The sequence below is a fragment of the Camelina sativa genome, chromosome 10 (genome assembly GCF_030686135.1).
Source record: "Camelina sativa cultivar CO46 ecotype springtype chromosome 10, ASM3068613v1".
Lineage (NCBI taxonomy): Eukaryota > Viridiplantae > Streptophyta > Magnoliopsida > Brassicales > Brassicaceae > Camelina > Camelina sativa.
The window spans coordinates 1708241-1726439 of NC_141889.1; the positions used below are offsets into that span (position 1 = coordinate 1708241).

General features: G+C 36.7%; 5 protein-coding genes and 1 pseudogene across 6 annotated transcripts; 4 read left to right on the forward strand and 2 right to left on the reverse strand.

Moving 5' to 3' along the window:
* Positions 1-579: 579 nt before the first annotated feature.
* Positions 580-3792, forward strand: LOC104716490 (uncharacterized; annotated as a pseudogene). The gene is made up of 16 exons (XR_015568754.1): positions 580-758; positions 850-932; positions 1047-1085; positions 1186-1239; positions 1312-1386; positions 1524-1589; positions 1676-1718; positions 1830-1875; positions 1955-2048; positions 2144-2196; positions 2273-2460; positions 2555-2647; positions 2780-2845; positions 2993-3059; positions 3159-3212; positions 3340-3792. The product of XR_015568754.1 is annotated as an uncharacterized LOC104716490 (transcript).
* Positions 3793-4856: 1064 nt separating this feature from the next.
* On the forward strand, positions 4857-6558 carry LOC104716491 (peroxidase 49). Its single transcript, XM_010433873.2, has 4 exons — positions 4857-5305; positions 5391-5582; positions 5659-5824; positions 5936-6558. Exons 1-4 carry the CDS (start codon positions 5084-5086, stop codon positions 6346-6348), a joined length of 993 nt encoding a protein of 330 aa, XP_010432175.1. The 5' UTR covers positions 4857-5083; the 3' UTR covers positions 6349-6558.
* Positions 6559-8073: 1515 nt separating this feature from the next.
* LOC104716492 (uncharacterized) lies at positions 8074-9424 on the forward strand. Its single transcript, XM_010433874.2, has 2 exons — positions 8074-8717; positions 9128-9424. The coding sequence occupies exon 1, from the start codon at positions 8174-8176 to the stop codon at positions 8705-8707; it is 534 nt and encodes a 177-aa protein (XP_010432176.1). The 5' UTR covers positions 8074-8173; the 3' UTR covers positions 8708-8717; positions 9128-9424.
* On the reverse strand, positions 9417-10964 carry LOC104716493 (putative ubiquitin-conjugating enzyme E2 17). Its single transcript, XM_010433875.3, has 6 exons — positions 10513-10964; positions 10287-10390; positions 10108-10210; positions 9950-10013; positions 9753-9841; positions 9417-9668 (listed from the first exon to the last, which is right to left on the reverse strand). The coding sequence occupies exons 1-6, from the start codon at positions 10537-10539 to the stop codon at positions 9573-9575; spliced, it is 483 nt and encodes a 160-aa protein (XP_010432177.1). The 5' UTR covers positions 10540-10964; the 3' UTR covers positions 9417-9572.
* Positions 10965-11606: 642 nt separating this feature from the next.
* LOC104716494 (D-2-hydroxyglutarate dehydrogenase, mitochondrial) lies at positions 11607-15334 on the reverse strand. The gene is made up of 16 exons (XM_087469597.1): positions 15126-15334; positions 14717-15045; positions 14517-14618; positions 14306-14353; positions 13961-14031; positions 13733-13851; positions 13544-13643; positions 13328-13433; positions 13148-13228; positions 12966-13063; positions 12734-12842; positions 12549-12654; positions 12376-12461; positions 12180-12305; positions 12008-12101; positions 11607-11853 (listed from the first exon to the last, which is right to left on the reverse strand). The coding sequence occupies exons 1-15, from the start codon at positions 15247-15249 to the stop codon at positions 12009-12011; spliced, it is 1698 nt and encodes a 565-aa protein (XP_087325723.1). The 5' UTR covers positions 15250-15334; the 3' UTR covers positions 11607-11853; position 12008.
* Positions 15335-15391: 57 nt separating this feature from the next.
* Positions 15392-17923, forward strand: LOC104716495 (CDK5RAP1-like protein). Its single transcript, XM_010433877.3, has 3 exons — positions 15392-15840; positions 16156-17201; positions 17312-17923. The coding sequence occupies exons 1-3, from the start codon at positions 15500-15502 to the stop codon at positions 17824-17826; spliced, it is 1902 nt and encodes a 633-aa protein (XP_010432179.1). The 5' UTR covers positions 15392-15499; the 3' UTR covers positions 17827-17923.
* Positions 17924-18199: the final 276 nt, after the last annotated feature.

Here is an 18199-nt window from a genome sequence, read left to right on the forward strand (position 1 = left end):
TATTTTAGTATATTGTATCTTAATATAATTTAAATACAGTTAAGATAAGTAATGGTAATTTTAATATAATAATAATTCAAACTATTTTAATTATATCTATATTAACATGTTTGAAGTACATTTTGTAATTTAACATTTTATTTGTAAGATTTGCATAATTAATCCTTTGCGATATAAATAAATGTTAAAACTTAGATAAAATTTTGTAATAAAATCTAATTAAGAATGTTTTACTTTCCTTAATTATGATTTTTTATGGAAAACTTTCCTTAATTTAATTTTTAATGGAAATATCTATACAAAATCACAATTCAACAACACAACTTTTTATTGCCAATATATTTTAATATTATATTATCTATATTAAAAAAAAACTTAATCAATTATAATATAAAAATATATATCTATATAAATAAAATAAAAAAATAATCTAAATCCTAGTTACCAGTTGAAAAATAACTAGTTGACATGTTTGGCAATTGGCAGCAAAGTAGACTTTCGGTTATTAGATAACATCAGAACCTAATTTGAATTCCGGATTGGTTATTTAATTTAAACCGGATCGGTTTATTAGAGAGAGACCTTCGGAGCCGTTTAGAAGGTTCCAGTCGTCGTCTTTGTTGCCTTTGTTGATAGAGAGTGAAATCAATAAATCCGAATCGGAGACGACGAAGACCCCAGTTTCCAGGTTTTAACTATGCAGATACTGAGGTGCCCATCGAGAGAGCACAGTTTCATTCTATATCTCTTCATCTCTGGTACAAAGAAACCTCGTCCATACGAATTTGCCCATCTCGTTGATTTTTTCCCTCTTTCGAAAACGTTAATCTTTTTGGCAAATGCGTGCAGCTTTTGTAATTGCTGCTGCATCTGTTCCCGTTCCTGATTCTAACTGCTACGCTCTTGACAATTCAAGTCGTCTTGTCGATTTTGTATCCTCTTTCTATTATTGTGTTGAGGCTTTATTAGTAAAGTAGTTTCCTTTGTTGCATTGCTTTGATTTAGTTTCTTGTAAAGCTGTTTCCTTTAACTTGGGTTTTGATCAGAGCAGTTGGATCGGCCATCCTTTTGAATATGATGGGAAGGTTGTGTGTATGTATTTATTATGTTCTCATATTATAATGCCGAGAGTTGGTTTTTTAAGGACTTTGGGTTTCGATTAGGTTTTGGTCTTTATTGGTATAGGAATTTGATCTGGTGGTTAGATTTTGCAAGGATGTTGAAACAAGAGGCCAGGCGGTATAATTCTTACATCATCAAAAACCTTTGTTCAACTCTAGATTCCACATGTATGACTTTTGTTGTTTGCAGGGATATGTTGATTTCGGACGATTTGACCCGTTAAGCTACTTTGTTTCTAGTTCTGGAAGTTTTGATTTCGTTCAAGTAAGAGCTTTTCTCTTCTTTGCTCTGCTGTTTGGCATAAGGCATCATAGTTAGTTTTGGTTAGATATCTACACATGCAGTTCGGAACATGGATTCACTTGTTAATGTTTGGTTCATGATCTATGATATACATATAGGGGTTTTACCATGGCGACCTGTCAAAATGTGAACAGAGTTATGACAAACTTGGACGTACAGCACAGGTTAGAGATATCTACACAAGTGTCTTATTTTTGAAGGTTTTTTAGTGCTTCTATTCTTCTGAGTGTTGTTTCTCTGTTTTGTTCAGGTCAATATTATATGTGGGAACTGTGGTGATGGACGTTGTAAAGGTGTGTCTGCTTCTGTTCTGTTGTGTTCCATTACAGATGTTACTTTGAAATGCTCCTCAATTCCTGGAAAGCTATCAAGTTTTCATTCTTTTCTTTCTTTCTCCTATTCAGGTGGACTTGGATGCATATGTAGTGTCACCCAAGATTCAACTTGCAGGTCTGTCTGCTACTATTCGTCTCTTATTATCCACGAATCTTGGTATACAACAAATTCTTGCTCTTTCCCACTGGTCCAGAGTTACTGTCGAGTTGGCTATTCCATGTGAGATACCTGGCCCGCGGGTGTTTAAGGGGTTCACAGTCGGTTTGCATCCTCGCTCATGGGAAGTTGTAAGAAACGAACAAACCCAACTTCTTGGTAACAGTTTTTTTCATACTGAACATAAACTTCAAATTGGATTTGATTTTGGATTTTTGACCTGCAGATTTATAATGGGATGACACAGTTTGGATTTGATAAGCCCCGTCGCGAGTCTAGGTATGAAATCAAGAAATTTGTTTATTAATGTTTGAGTTGCTGTGTATTTACATCCTGAAGTGTTTCTGATTTGTAGTTTCAAGACCGAGCAGACTCATCTTACTCTCTATATGACTGCAATTGCTTCTCTTTCAACATTGGTAGGAAAGCCTATCATCAAGGTTTTCCCAGAGAATGGTCTTGATGTTAAGATAGCTGGTTCTTCCTTGACTGGGAACCATCCAACAACCTTATCTCCTTCAACTTTAGTACTGGATTGGAATTGTAATGAGTCCTGTTACCTTGCTTTTTGCATTGTGTCATTGATCTTTGCTACGAATTCTGTAACCTTTGTTGTTTTCTCTCGGAAATTTCAAAGGTGAGAAATCTCGGCGAACTCCATATGAAGTCAACGTCACCATCCCAGTGGATGGTTACGATCCTGTTCAGTTTTTCCTCACAAAACTCTGCGGTGAGCTTATTATACACTCGGCTTGATCATCCACAATGCACTCCCCTTGAGCTGAATATTTCCATTGCTTGCTCACTCTCCCCCTCTCTCTCTCTCTGACACAAACAATTTTTTGTTCCTAAATCATTTCAGAATACAACCAAGGTAGTGAAGGAGGATCAGCGAAGGGATGGCTATATTTGGAGTTTTTTCCTGCGTGTAAGTAAACCTCACTCTCAGAATCTTACTAACATTTACAACATAAACACATTAGTCTTGCACATAGTGCTTTGTAATTTTACATGCCGGTCATATAACTGGACAATTATTTCAATTCTTGTGTTCTCGTGTGTTTCTTCTGATCAGATTCCTCGTTGCATCTATGCTTTTCTGCTGTGGAGGCTTTATTTACAAAACAAGAGTAGAACGTGTGGTAATCTTCAGTCCATCTACTTCCATTCTTGATTTTCTATTTCTTCTTTCACGCTGCACACACACATACACAGTCACTGACATGTTCATATGGATGCAGCGTGGAATTGAGGCATTGCCAGGGATGTCACTTCTATCGGGATTACTAGAAACTGTAAGTATTACAAGAAAAGTCCAAGGATTTCATTTATGAAAAATCAAGGACTAAACTCATTGGTGGTTATGGACCTCTCAAGATACAATTTCCATGTAAGCTAATTGATTTTGGTCTTCATATATAGGTGAGTGGAAGTGGACAAAGCTACTCAAGAACTGAAGACATCAACAATGCTTTTGCTAATGAAGTCTCATGGGATCGCTCTTCCGCATCCTCTACTCAAACAACAACGCAGAGACCAACTGAAAGAACATATGGTGCGATCTAAAATTGTTAATTGCCTTACGATATGTACTGTTTCAAGCCATGGTATGGCAAGCTAGTGATCTGCAATTTTCGGATTTTACTTTTTTTGATGTTTAGTTTCTAGAAAGAGGGGAAAATGTTAAAAGAGTCAAAAAGTTAAAGGCCTTCTTCACCTTGAGGTTGCTTTTAACTGCAGATTCCTGTGTTATAATCGAAAAAGACAAAACCAAAAAAAAGGTGTCCTTTTCTTTGCTTTGGTTACAAGAACAAGAGTGTGTTTGTAAAAGTCAGCAAAGATTGAAACTTAAAGAAGAGAATTTTTTTTGTCAAAGGAGTAGTTAGAATCTCTTCCTACTCTCTTGTCTTTCTCACTTACACAAAAAGACTTGGACTTTGTCTACGCAAACATGTTCTTTCAACCTAGTCCTTTAAATATATCACTATTTTTGCATTCCTCTTTAAGATTTTAGTTAGGTCATAGGTCTAGGGTTTATATGATTTAGTACTATCTTAATATATGATCTGATTATTCTGTTCATACTTGGCTACCTCGCTTTTTATCCTACTTCTACAAAAAAGACAGATCAGTAAGGATTATTCTCTTATTAATTCAACTTTCGAAAATAAAATCTCGATATTTCGTGATTGAACTAAGACAGATCAGTAAGGATTATTCTCTTACCAATAAGGTAAGTTATGTTTCTCTCCATCTTACGTTGAAGAAGTCAGAAAAGTTAAACATCAATATTGAAGACTTTTATGTCAGTAATTGGCATTTTTAATTGTCTACTCAATTGACACGATGACAAGCTTCAAATATCTTTGAAATTAGCCTATTCAATAATTATAAAAATCTATTTATATAGTATTTTGTTAAATGTGCGCTTAGTGAAAAGGTATCAATAAAGAAGTCGAGGCCAAACGATATGGTGAAGCAAGAAATTTCCCAATATTTATTCCTAGGGAGAGATTTTTAAATTCTTCAGCGTTCAAATTATTGTTATGAGTCGTTAAAATATGGATGAAGATTAAAAAAAAAAAAAAAAAGTCTATACACAGTATTAGAAACACAAAGCTTGCTTTGCTTTTACCTTCCAAGTCTCCAAAGTCAAATTATATTTTTTTTTTTTTTTTTTTTTTGTCAACCATTGGGCCACAACTGACCGGCCCATTAGCCAAATTCCTACATTCGTAGGAGCCGGGACTCGATCCCGGGTGTGATGGTGCCTTCTACAAATGGACTTACCTCCTGCCACTGCACTAAGGTCACTTCACGTCAAATTATATTTTAGATACTACTAATTTTAATTAACTTAACCAAAAAAGGAGGTTAATTCGTCAAACTTAGCTTGCAATGTTGGGTACTAAACCAAACCCAAGCGTTAGTCTCTTTTTAGTCTTCTTTTCTCCAATAAATTTTCACAATTTTTTTTTTTTTTTTTGCATTTCCTTAGCTATTATCTTCATCCCAATTTAGTTAATACTTAATACCAACTCCATTACCTCTTTGCTTCTTTCATCTTCAGAGTCGTTTTCCTATAAATACCTTCTCTGTCTCATCTTACTTCATATCGCTCATCAACACAAAGCCTTCTAATTTCCTCATCTTCTTGTTGAAAGTAATGGCAAGACTCACTGGCTTTCTCCTTCTTTCTCTCCTTTGCTTTCTCCCTCTCTGCCTCTGCGACAAGAGCTATGGAGGAAAACTCTTCCCGGGTTATTACGCCCATTCATGCCCACAAGCCGGTGAGATCGTGAGATCAGTTGTAGCTAAAGCTGTTGCTAGAGAGACCCGTATGGCTGCTTCCTTGTTGAGACTTCATTTCCACGACTGTTTCGTTCAGGTTTGGTTAATCTCTTCTACCAACGATTCACCATTTTATGTTTGTTTTAAGTTTACTTGTTTACCAAGGTAGCTTTGAAATGCAGGGATGTGATGGTTCTTTGCTTCTAGACAGCGGTGGGAGGATAGTGAGTGAGAAAAGCTCAAACCCTAACAGCAAATCAGCTCGTGGGTTCGACGTAGTTGACCAAATCAAAGCTGAACTGGAGAAACAATGCCCTGGAACTGTTTCTTGCGCTGATGTTCTTACCCTAGCCGCTAGAGACTCCTCTGTTCTTGTAAGTCCCTTCCATAATCTCACGGTCTCGAACTTGAACTGAAACATCAGCTAACTCCGTATGGTTTTTGGTTTAGACCGGTGGACCAAGCTGGGTGGTTCCATTGGGAAGAAGAGATTCGAGAAGTGCAAGCTTAAGTGGTTCGAACAACAACATCCCTGCACCAAACAACACTTTCAGTACCATTCTATCGAAGTTTAACCGTCAAGGACTCGATGTCACTGACCTTGTTGCTCTCTCCGGTAAGCTTTCATCATTCTATCATATATAGTTGCTTCATACCAAAATTAAAAGAAACCCCATTACGCATTACTTGCTTCTCAAGCCACCACACTTTTAAAATGTTTTCTCAGGTAGTCACACCATCGGATTCTCGAGATGCACGAGTTTCAGACAGAGGTTGTACAACCAGTCCGGAAATGGCCGTCCAGACATGACATTGGAACAATCTTTCGCTGCTAACTTGCGCCAAAGGTGTCCAAGATCCGGCGGGGACCAGAATCTTTCGGTGTTGGACATCATCAGCGCCGCGAAGTTCGACAACAGCTATTTCAAGAACTTGATAGAGAACAAGGGTTTGTTGAATTCAGACCAGGTTTTGTTCAGCAGTAACGAGAAATCGAGAGAGCTTGTAAAGAAGTATGCAGAAGATCAAGAAGAGTTTTTTGAGCAGTTTGCAGAATCGATGATCAAGATGGGAAATATCTCTCCTTTAACAGGTTCGAGTGGTGAAATCAGGAAAAATTGCAGGAAGATGAACTCTTGAATTCGTGATATAAGAAAAAAATAGATACAAAAAAATATATTCGGAATAACTGTGTGACACTTGCTTTTACTTTGGGGCGTATTTTTTCTTGGTTCTGTCATTTAATTTGAAGTTTAAAGTTGTGTTATTTTGCTTTGTATGTTAAGAGATGAGGTTTGAGAATTTTATTAAACCAAGTAATCTTTTTAATTCGAAATATATTTTAAGAAAGATTTCATTATTTTCCAATTTCCTTAAAACCGAACAAAGATTAAACCAAACCTAATCTATGAATTTAGAAACTACATAAGTGAACAAAGAGATTAAACACAAAAGTTTCAATCGATGACCACCACGGAAGATTAAACACAAAGTTATTAAACACAAGGTTTAATTTATAGTTTACCCCAATCGATGTGAGATGATTTTAGTGGGCCTTTATGGGCCATTCAAAATATTATTTTACTTTTTTTGTCAATTCAAAATATTATTTTTCTTTCTAAATTTATATATATGAATTAGGTTCAGTTTAGGCCCAATAACGACTTCACTTCAGATGACACTCTCTAATATTGTGACTAATTGAATTTGAAATTTTTGTGTTTAATCTTTGTTCACTTATAGTTTACCCCAATCTATGAGACAACGACAGGATCGAAGTCAGATTTTGATTCATAGCTTTACCACTGTTGAGGATAAACCATCGTGGGATTGGGTCCGGATCATGGGTGAGCAAGCATACATAGATGCACTTCTCAGTGTAACCCAATTGTGATATCATCACGTAGGGATCAGAGGAAGCCACTAGAGAGCGACAGTTCTTGTAGACCATAGAAAACACCAAAAAAAAAAAGAGTGATCTTTCTTGGCTCTCAAACAAATTGCAACGGTTAATTTTTTACCTTCTACCATTTACAACACAGCTACTGAAATGAATTCTTGCTTTTTTACTTCCCTGAACCCTGGTTAGAAAACGGTAACAAAAAAAAGAAAAATAAAACTTTCAAATTTGAAACCCTAAACACATATCGTTCTTAACCGAAGTGAAACAAAGTTAACTTGTGACCCAAACATATTTAGTCTCAAAAAGATTTTCAGCCCACTCACAAGTCCATAAAGAAACTATGGTCTGTTAAGATATGCATCCTTGCACAAATTTTAGTTACAAACTTATGTTTTTTGTTCTTCCTTTTTTTCTCATGATTTAAGCATTTTTTTTCTTACAATTTTTTATTTAAGTTTTGATTCATGTTGTTTTTACAATTTTGACACCAACTTCGATTTCTTTTTTTATTATTAACTTTTTTTTTGTCCAAACTTTGTATATTTTAGAAATTCAATAATATACTTACAAGAATAATCAAATCTTACTTATTTCTTTCAACCACTCCGATTTCTTCTTTAAATCATATGGGAATGTTAATTTTCTCATCATTTATATATCCATTTTTGTTAGTGATATTATATTATTTTCAGTTAAAAAAAATTATTAATGTTGGGAATTCGAATTTTGTAAACAAAATTTTTATTCGCAAAATATTATAAGAAATATTTTCAATCGTCATTTTCCAAATTCTTTAAAAACGAACAAAGTTTAAACCAACAATCAAACACAAAAGTTTGAATTAGTCCCACAATATTAGAGTCGTTATTGGGCCTAAACAGAAATCAGAAAGAAAATGATATTTTGAACGGCCCATAAAGGCCCACTAAATATTCTCCGGCTAGTTAGGGTTTATGCTTCTTCTCTAATTTGAGCTTCAGATGCTCTGACATGAGTTCTCAACGAAGCTAACATCAAACTGAATCGGGTCTAGAGAGAGAGAGAGAGAGAGAGAGTGAAACGATGCAGAATCTTCGAATCATCTCGTCTCACTTGTCACGAGGTTTTAAATCCATCAAGACACAACCAAGTTCTTTTCAATTGATCTCGATCCAATCTCGGAGCTACTCATCGTCGGAGAACGTCTCCAAAATCGTGAATGAGCTATCGAATCTCACTCTTTTGGAAACAATGGACCTGACTGAGATCCTTAGGCAGAAGCTAGACGTCAGTGAGATGCCTGTGATGGCGGCGATGATGATGCCAGGGATGTCTCTCCCGGGATCTGGAGCCGGTAAATCCTCCGCCGCCGGAGATGGAACAGAGAAGAAGAAGGAAGCAAAGACTGCGTTCGATGTGATGCTTCAAGCGTACGAAGCAGCCGGGAAGATCAAGGTGATTAAAGAAGTGAGAGCGATTACGAATTTGGGGTTGAAAGAAGCCAAAGATTTGGTTGAGAAAGCTCCAACATTGCTGAAGAAAGGAGTTAGTAAGGAAGAAGCAGAGAAGATCGTTGAGAAGTTGAAGGCTGTGGGAGCTAAAGTTGCTATGGAGTGACCATTGTTAGGTACCTCTTTTGAAAATTGCTTCGATTGCTCTTAAGGAGATGGATTAGGTAGCTTTTGGTTTGTTGGATTATGAGAATTCAAACATATCTTTTGAGATTGTATGAGCATGGCGTTGAATTTGTAGTGCCTTATGAGAATTTGGAAAGGAACAGTATTTTTTATTCTGGAATTGCATAAAGTTGCTTCCTTTTTTATATGAGAAGTTAAAGTTGTGAGCTTGATGTTGAGTTTCACTTCATGAAGGGCCTTTGAAGTTTCTTGTCAAAATGTACAGAGCAAAAACAATGTTCAGTTGAAGGAATCTTGTAGGCAGAACAATTAGAATAGCTTTTCTAGTCTATTGGGAGTAAACATGTGAACAGATTTGTCTTTTGATTCACGTGCTGAAGCTTTTAGTCTTTGAATGCAGGTGTTATTAAAACTGGAGCATGACATGGAACAACTGAAGCTTCTGAGTTCTGATGAGTAGTCCTTCCAAGTGTTTATTACAAATGTAACATGTCATGGAAAGTCATTAGCAGGTAGGAACAGATTTTTGTCTTCAATCAAATATACACGAAGGCTTGTTGTTAGAAGCAAAGTTCTCTCCTTTGGATTAAATCATTCTCTCAGTTCTTGGTTTGTACTAACAGTTGTTGATGATCTCTTCTTGACAAAAGATGAGGCCATTTCTCTCGTTTAATAATTGAATCATGTTATTTCCAAACTTTCAAGTTTTATGCTCAAGCTTTTCATTTGGTTTAACTGTAGTAAGAAGCTGTTCTTGTTTTAAAGATAGCAACAGATCAGGAACTCGACCTGAGATCATACAATTTGTTTCTAATCACAATATTATAGGGGACTTGTAGGAGTTGTTATACTTTATCGTCATGGAAACGCCACCTAGTTTCTTTTGGAGATCTTCCATGTTTGCAGTTTTTCAAGTAATGGTCATTGTCTTTCGGCTTTTGCTGCAAGGAGAGAACAATCAACATCATCAGAGAAAAGTTATACTGTGAGCCTTGGAAAGACGAATATAAGTGTTACACACAAACCTTCACGGGTGAGCTGGAGAGCATTGAGAGAATGCTGAGACAGATCGAACTTAGTCTCATCGCCGGTGACCACGAATCATACAAAACATCTGCATCATAAAAAAAATTACACATAGAAGCGCTCTTGTCATTGGGACTTGGAAAGAGAGAGGGCAAATTAAGTACTAGTGAGTCATTGTGTTTTAGTATGTTCTTACCCAAACAGATGTGACCGTTGCTATAAATATGAGGATGAAGTGGAGCTGGATGCTGAAAGATGACCTGTTTATCGGTGAAACCATCGGGTTATGGGATTTGATGCGATGTTTAGATACCGTTAAGTATAAATAAGAGAAAAGAAGTTTTGAGGACGAACCTGTGGAGCTTCCATAGGATAATGCTCAGGGAACTCAACCTGAAGTTGGTAAGTTTCATTGGCATAAAGAGTTCCTGGAGCTCCATGCACTTCAATGATCCATCTGTTCACACCAACAATTCAACATTACATCATTGGTTATCGATATTAAAAGCAAAGACAGGAAAGCGGGTTTATACCGTTGGAGATTGTCAGAGACTCTGTGCTTGAAACCAAAAGGAGGACTGGTTTGCCACTCCATAAACTCTTTCTGCAACCGGTTCGTGGCGATTTTGGTCAGACCCTAACATAATAAGAATAAAAGAGAGGTGACCAAAATCATCAAACCAAATAAAACAATTTGACCCAAAAAAAAAGAAAAAAAATGGTATGTTATATATATAACTAAAGAAGCAAGTAACCAACCTTGCGAGTTGATTCAGAAGAACTCATTTGTGTTTGAAGTTATTACAGTGAGTGAGAGAGAGAGAGAGATTGTGTGTGTTTTGTCTCCTCAGCCATATCCATGAGCTTTTTATAGTGTCTTATCATCTTTGTAGTTGTATCTAAAGCGTTTGGATCTATGTCCAGTCATCAACCCGACGTCGTATTATCGTGTCGGCCTTCTTTAATTCGGGACTTTCCACTTGTGTTGGAGAACCGAATCTTCACTCAAAACCAGTTAGGAATATTATCATAAAAACATTCCTAAATCTAAATTTTCAAAAAACCAAATTCCCTGAATTAAAAATCTCATACTATTCTTAGTATAATTAAACTGGTGCATGTATATTAACAGCAAAAAAAATTGATGCATGCATCAGGTATAAATTGACCCGTAACATTGTTTTAAGTTATTTCCCGTTAATGGATCCATCGTTCATCGACGATGCCTTGGATTTCTTTTTTATTGATAACATATTCCTTTCACTGTCTTGTTGGCCTTTGTGGATTGTGATTATTTTGAATGGATCGATGGTTACAAAAGTGTAAGCAACTTGATGGTATATCAAATTTGACTAGTCATAATTACAAATTTACAATCATGATGTTGTTTTAGGCATTGACTTCACCTTAAACCAGAACTATTATTACACATTTGTTCCATGGAAACTATGGGCTATGGCGATGGCAAGACGGATCTTATATTCCTATAACTAGGTCCAACACTTAAGGTCTCACAAGAATATATACATAGAACCTAGAATTAATATGTTAAAATTCGTAGCTTTTCTCTTAAATTAGAGAAGTTAGTTAAGACATGTCAATCGGATCAGATATTATTCCGGTTAATCTGACTGATCTGGTTTCTCTAAAAGACCTATTAAAGAAAGGTTAACAAACATGAAGGAAAAGCAGAACTGTGGAAGAAGAAAACTTAAGTCTTTTGTGAACAAATCAAGAAAGATCATTATAACCGAAATTGACAAGAATAGAAAGATATTATGTGAGAGATTCTTAAAAATGCTATTATGATAGATACTTTATCTTTTTGAGTTTTGGTCTACATACACTGCAAATTTTGACTTTAAATACACGTCAGATTAGATCCATAGGTTTTGATTCTTTCTTATCCTTCAATAATAAGATATTAAAACAAGGTGACAACAACAACAACAACAACAACAAAGAAGAAGCATATACACCTTTGAGTTTAAAGACTTTTAAATCAGCACTTATATTTCTTGTTCCTTTGCATCAATCATAATGCTCAAACTTGGCTGCTTATGTTCCAAATTCCTGTTTGAAGAATCATCTCATCACCACCTTGCATTCGCCGAACAAAGAATGTCAATGATTCCAAAGTTAAAAGATGATGATTCTTCACTTTTGACGTTGGAAGACCATTGATAGATGATAGAAAGATAGATGCTTTCAATAATTTCGGTGCGTAACCATAAAGCATAATAATCTTTTTTACCTTAGTGAGAGAAGAGAGTGTGAGGAAGAACTTTGTATGGGTTGAGAATTCCCTTAGGGTCCAGCAACTTTTTTATGGAAGCCATTATTGCAACCTGCATATTTTATATTCGGTAACAATACAGTGACAGGAACGTTGTCTACATAGTTCCATTTGTTGTTTGTTAACTCACAGTTTCAGGTGATTTGCTGTAGAAGATTTCATTAGCTTTCATTACACCTAATCCATGTTCTGCACTGATGCTTCCACGGTGCTTTGATGTCCACTCATAGACATAAGGTTCTATCAAACCTATAAGCTGCAAGGAAAGAGTGACTAAATGATTATTTCAACTCTTGGAATGTTTCATCTTGATATTTGTATTTTACCTTATCATTATAGTCTGCCGCTGAGATGTTTAAATGTAGATTTCCGTCTCCAAGGTGACCATATCCCATAACATTTGCTAAGTCACCTGAAGCATATGCATGTTTGGTTGCAGTTTTCGTTGAATCTTTCGGTTTTAAGTAACTAGTAAACAGTGTAGTGATATGTTTCGTACCTAATCTCCCTCGAAGATCGTTGACAATATTGTAAATTTCTTCAACCGGTAAGGATAAATCATACTTGTAAACAGCTCCTGCTTTCTGCAATGCCTCTGTTATACCCTGCAGGGTAATAATTATGACGTTACTCGTCGTGTAACATCAAGAGTTCGCAGGGGAAATAACTCTTAAAAGGTTTTACCTCTCGTATGCGCCAAAATGAGGATGCTTGGTTAATGTCTTGAGCGATTACACCATCAGAAACTAGACCTTTTTCCAGTGATTTTAACAGGAAAGCTTCAAGCTTCTCCCTGCATTAGTTTTTCAACCAGGAAAAAACTCTCTCAAGGGATCTGAATACTTGGCAGAGAGCCTCATTTGAATGTTACGGAAACTTGTGAAAATCCCAAGAAAGACCGGAAGATTCTTTATACCTGTCATTAGTTTCATCACTCCCCGTTGTCTCTATCAGAATATAAAAGTTCTCCGTAGAGGAAACTGGATTACGTACACCGTCTAGGTGGTTCAGTACCTGTAGAATGAATTAAAAACGAAAGGATTTAGCAAAAAAACAAAGACTTGTACACAAGATAGAGTATTTGGAATGTAAGCTTACCAAATCCATTGAATTATTATCAAGAAACTCGAAAGCGGATAGTATCTCTCCAAGATTTCTCTTTGCTTCAACAAGAATTTTCTGGAAAGAAATGAAACATAAGAAGAAACAACAGTTCACACGCTATCTCCTCTGTAAGTGAACTCAAGTACAGGAGTACGGAAGAAAATTGGCTTAAACCTGGCAGCTGAGATAATCTTTGCAGGCAATGAAGGCTAAATTTACAGAAGACAATTTTGGTTGTGTGAGAATAGAAACTTTAGTTACAATACCAAGTGATCCTTCGCTACCTGTGGAAACCAGTGAAGAGAAAATTCAAGATGTTTCAGTCTCTTTTGATGATGAAGTAAGTCAAGTGACATTTGAAATAATAGTACAAAATAAGAATAATAATACCTACCGATAAACAAATGTTTTAAGTCGTACCCAGTATTGTCTTTGCGTAAAGTTCCAAGCATGTCAAGAACATTGCCATTTGCGGTGACAGCTTCTAGACCTGAGATGGTGAGAGATTAAAGATGATGAAGTTGAAACTCAAATGTATTTCAGATGGATCAGAAGTGACTAGAACCGTAAGTCATTTACCCAATACGGTTCCATGAAGTGAGCCATAACGAATAAGGCGCAAACCACCAGCATTAGTTGAAACATTTCCACCAATATGACAGCTTCCTTTTGCACCTAAGTCCAGAGGCATAATAAAACTGAGGAAACAAAAATTTTATGTTTCTATATCCGACCAAAAAGGACATTCTTTTATTAATTCTTGGTTCATTGTTACTAAAAGAGGGTAAGAAGTCATGGTTAAATTACCCTTTCGTGTCAAGAAAAGTTGCTAGATTTTCCAAAATACATCCTGCTTCACATACCAAGACACCACTAACCTGAACACAGAGCATCGTATCATCATCATCAAGTATGTAATTATATTACTCTAAGTAGTACGAAAAATTGTGTCAGAATTTTTTTATGTATGATGAAGACTATTGGAACATCTACCTAAGAAGCAACTGACAGTAGAATAGAAGATTGTAATCTCCATTGAATTGAACAGCTCGCACACAGTTTCAAGTAAATATTTTACAAAGTTACTTCCCAAAAAATAAGAGGTAAAGAAAGGAACATCAGTTGTTTTCTGAATATGAATTTGGCAGTTACCTCATCAAAAGCTAAGACTTTATTCATCAAACCAACATTGATGATCACCTGCAAAAATGCCGCAAACGTTTGTCATGTCTATGATCGAAAAAAAAACATTCTTTTATTTTGTTCCTATCTCTCACATTCCTGAAAATTTCCTTTGCTAGCTTTGAATTACATAGCTAACAGTTTGATCATCACCAACCAACATAGAAGAAAAGTATCGAACCTCATCAAAGACAGGCACACTTCCACCAACAAGACCAGTATTGCCCCCTTGAGGAACAACAGCTAAACACCTTGAATCACAATACTTAAGTATCTGAGACACCTGCACACAATAAATAAAGTCAATGTCAAACACAAAGTTTCATCACAATCCAAACAAAGTAATGTTAAGAAACAGTAGAGAAAAGAATATAAAAACACCTCTTCCGTGTTCTTGGGCAAGAGCATCAGCTTACTAGATCCTTTGTACTTTTTCATCCAATCAGTATTTGCAGTTTCAAGTCTCTCTTCATCTTCAACCACGTTTTTGTCACCTAATATCTCCTTGAAGTAGCTAACATCCTTCGAATCCAAAGACGAAAACAAAGGGTTTCTCTCAATTTGTGAAGCTGATGATGACCCAAAACACTTATACTGTTGCAACATCCCCAAATTTCTACCAAGACATCGATGATGAAGCTCAGTGTTATAATGGTTCCCATTCTTTGACTCAAAAAGCCTGCCTTTTGTGTCGTAGTGATTCACAAAACCTAAACCCATAAATCAAAGTTCAGTCTTTTATTCATCTCTCAATCTAATTACAAAAGTCAAATTGGAGATGGAATCAAACCTGACACAGAACGGGACACTGAGTTCTTGTTTGGTCGGAGATTAATCAGAGATTTACAGCCAAATCTTATAAACTCTTCCGATCTTCTCAATCTCTGCATCATCATCATCATCATCATCATCATCACTCTTCTACTTCTCTACTCCTCCACGTCTTCTTCTTCGTCGTTCTAACCAAAGATGTTCGTTAAAGTGATAAAAAAATAAAACAAAAGAGGCTGATAGTGAAATACCAATATTACCCCTGAGTCAGGATAACAAGAAAACGCTGCGTTTTAGTGTGAGTAGATTGTAACTAGAATCCCTAGGCCTTTGAGAGAGAGCCTCCCGTTGTTTGTTCTGCTGGAGACTTTAGAGCTCCTCATCTTTTCTCCAATGGCGTCTTCTTCTCTCTCCTCCATTCTCATCAACCCTCACGGTTGCTCTCTCTGTTTGAAAGCCTCTACACGACGCTGTTTCGCTCTCACATTCCTCTCCTCGAAACTAATCCATACTTCTCCTTCCTCTGCTTCTGCTCTTCTCCCTCGTTGCCACGGCACGCATCGTCTCGCACATAAACCTATCAGGAGGAAGAATGGGTTTGCCTTAAACCTTTCCAGAAGCTTCTCTGTTTGTCAAGTTGCTGGTTCTGGTAAGTTTGATGGTCCAAACCTCCAACAGTTCGTCTCTAACGCTCAAGCACATGCTTCTCTTACCACTCCCGAAATCGAATCTGAGTAAGTCCTTAGGTTTTGGAGTTTTAATGTTTTGATTTTGAGATCAATTTTGTTTGTTATGCAACCTAATTGGTGTTGGACTCAATTGGGGACCCTAAAGTTTCGAAATTTAAGTTGCAGAAACCATTTAAGTCAATATGTTTGTTCATCAATCCATAGATTCTAGAAGATTATGTTCGTCATTGCTCTAGTTTTAGTGGTCAGTCAGAAGTTTTGACCTTTTTTATCTTTCAAGTTGTGCAATTGATTATGTTGATTAGGCTTTATAAGTTATGCTAATACTATTCTTTTTGAATTCTTTCTTGCTCTTGAAAGCACACTAGATATCGATGTTGCGTCAAAAGGTCGGATTTATCATGAAACGTATGGATGTCAGATGAACATAAACGACATGGAGATAGTCCTTTCGATCATGAAAAAATCCGGTTATAAAGAAGTGGTGGCTGATCCTGAGAGTGCTGAAGTCATTTTCATCAACACTTGTGCTATCCGAGAGAATGCAGAACAGAGAGTATGGCAAAGACTTAACTACTTCTGGTTTCTAAAACGTGAATGGAAGTTCAATGTTGCTAAAGGAAGAGCACACTCTCTCAAACCTCCTAAAGTTGTTGTTTTGGGATGTATGGCTGAGAGATTAAAGGACAAGATTCTAGATTCTGATAAAATGGTTGATGTGGTTTGTGGTCCTGATGCTTATAGAGATCTCCCGAGGCTATTGGAAGAAGTAGACTATGGACAGAAAGGAATCAACACTCTTCTTTCTCTAGAAGAGACTTACGCTGACATATCCCCAGTGCGAATCTCCGAAAACTCAATTACCGCTTTTGTTTCGGTTATGAGAGGCTGCAACAACATGTGTGCTTTCTGCATTGTTCCTTTCACTAGAGGCAGAGAGAGGTCACGTCCCGTGGAATCCATAGTCCGCGAGGTTAAGGAGTTGTGGGAAGCCGGTGTGAAAGAAGTTACGCTTTTAGGGCAGAATGTGAACAGCTATAACGATGATACGTCTGATCCTGAGTCAGGTGCTAAGTGGGAATACAGTGAAGGATTCTCGAGCAGGTGTAAAGTTAAAAACATGGGTTTGCGATTTGCTGATCTCTTGGACAGACTCTCTTTGGAGTTTCCAGAGATGCGGTTTAGGTTTACTTCGCCTCATCCTAAAGATTACCCTGACGAGTTGCTATATCTGATGAGAGATAGATATAATATCTGCAATCTCATCCATCTTCCTGCACAATCTGGTAATAGCAGAATACTTGAACAGATGCGTAGAGGTTACACCAGAGAAGCTTACTTGGATCTTGTTAAGAAGATTCGGAGTATTATACCAGATGTGGCTATAACCAGCGACTTTATCACTGGTAAGCCTACTCAAAAAAACATTGCTTTAACTTGTTCCATTGTATTCGGTTTTCTTAGTCCTTGATTCAACTTGTCTGATGCAAAAGAGGTCAATTGTGTGTGTTGGTAGGCTTCTGTGGAGAAACCGAAGAAGAGCATCAAGAAACCTTAAGCCTGGTGAGAGCAGTTGGATACGATATGGCGTATATGTTTGCATACAGCATGAGAGAAAAGACGCACGCTCATCGGAATTACACAGACGATGTGCCAGAGGAAGTCAAGCAGAGACGTTTAACAGAACTAATAGAAGCATTCCGTGAAACCACAGGTCCGTGTTACGACTCTCAAGTCGGATCAATGCAGTTAGTTCTAGTCGAAGGACCAAATAAGAGAGCGCCTGAGACAGAACTCATAGGAAAAACAGATAAAGGGCACCGAGTTTCGTTTGTCACAAAGCCTCTGTTTGATAAAGCATCTCTTCTTGATGATGGTTTGGAGAGGAATCCTGAAGTTGGGGATTTCGTGGAGGTCCGGATTGAGAAATCAACGAAGGCATCATTATACGGAGAAGCTCTAGCCATTAATAAACTGTCCTTGTTTCACGATGATGGTGTCGATGCTGTTGTTGCGTCTTGCGCAAGTTAAGTTAAACTTTCGTTTTCTTTTGATTCCAATACTTTTTTTTTTTCCTTCTGTATACTTTCTTTTTATAGTTGACCAAATAAGAAAAAATTACAGAGAACCGTTATTGTTTTTTAGAAAAATTGTAATCGAAAAGGATAGAGAAACAGAGGAGAGAGAGAGAGAGAGAGAGAGGTCTTCAATGGCGATGGTGAGTTTTTCGAAATCACCAAATGGTTGATTTGACAATGACAAGTCAATCTTTTTGTATCTCTGCTGCTATGCTCTCTATGCGATGTAAAAGCAATAAATATATATATGGGTACTCTCACAAATCATTTATATAACATAAGAAAACAGGTTCACAGCTCGAGACATTTTAAATTGTCTCTGTAGT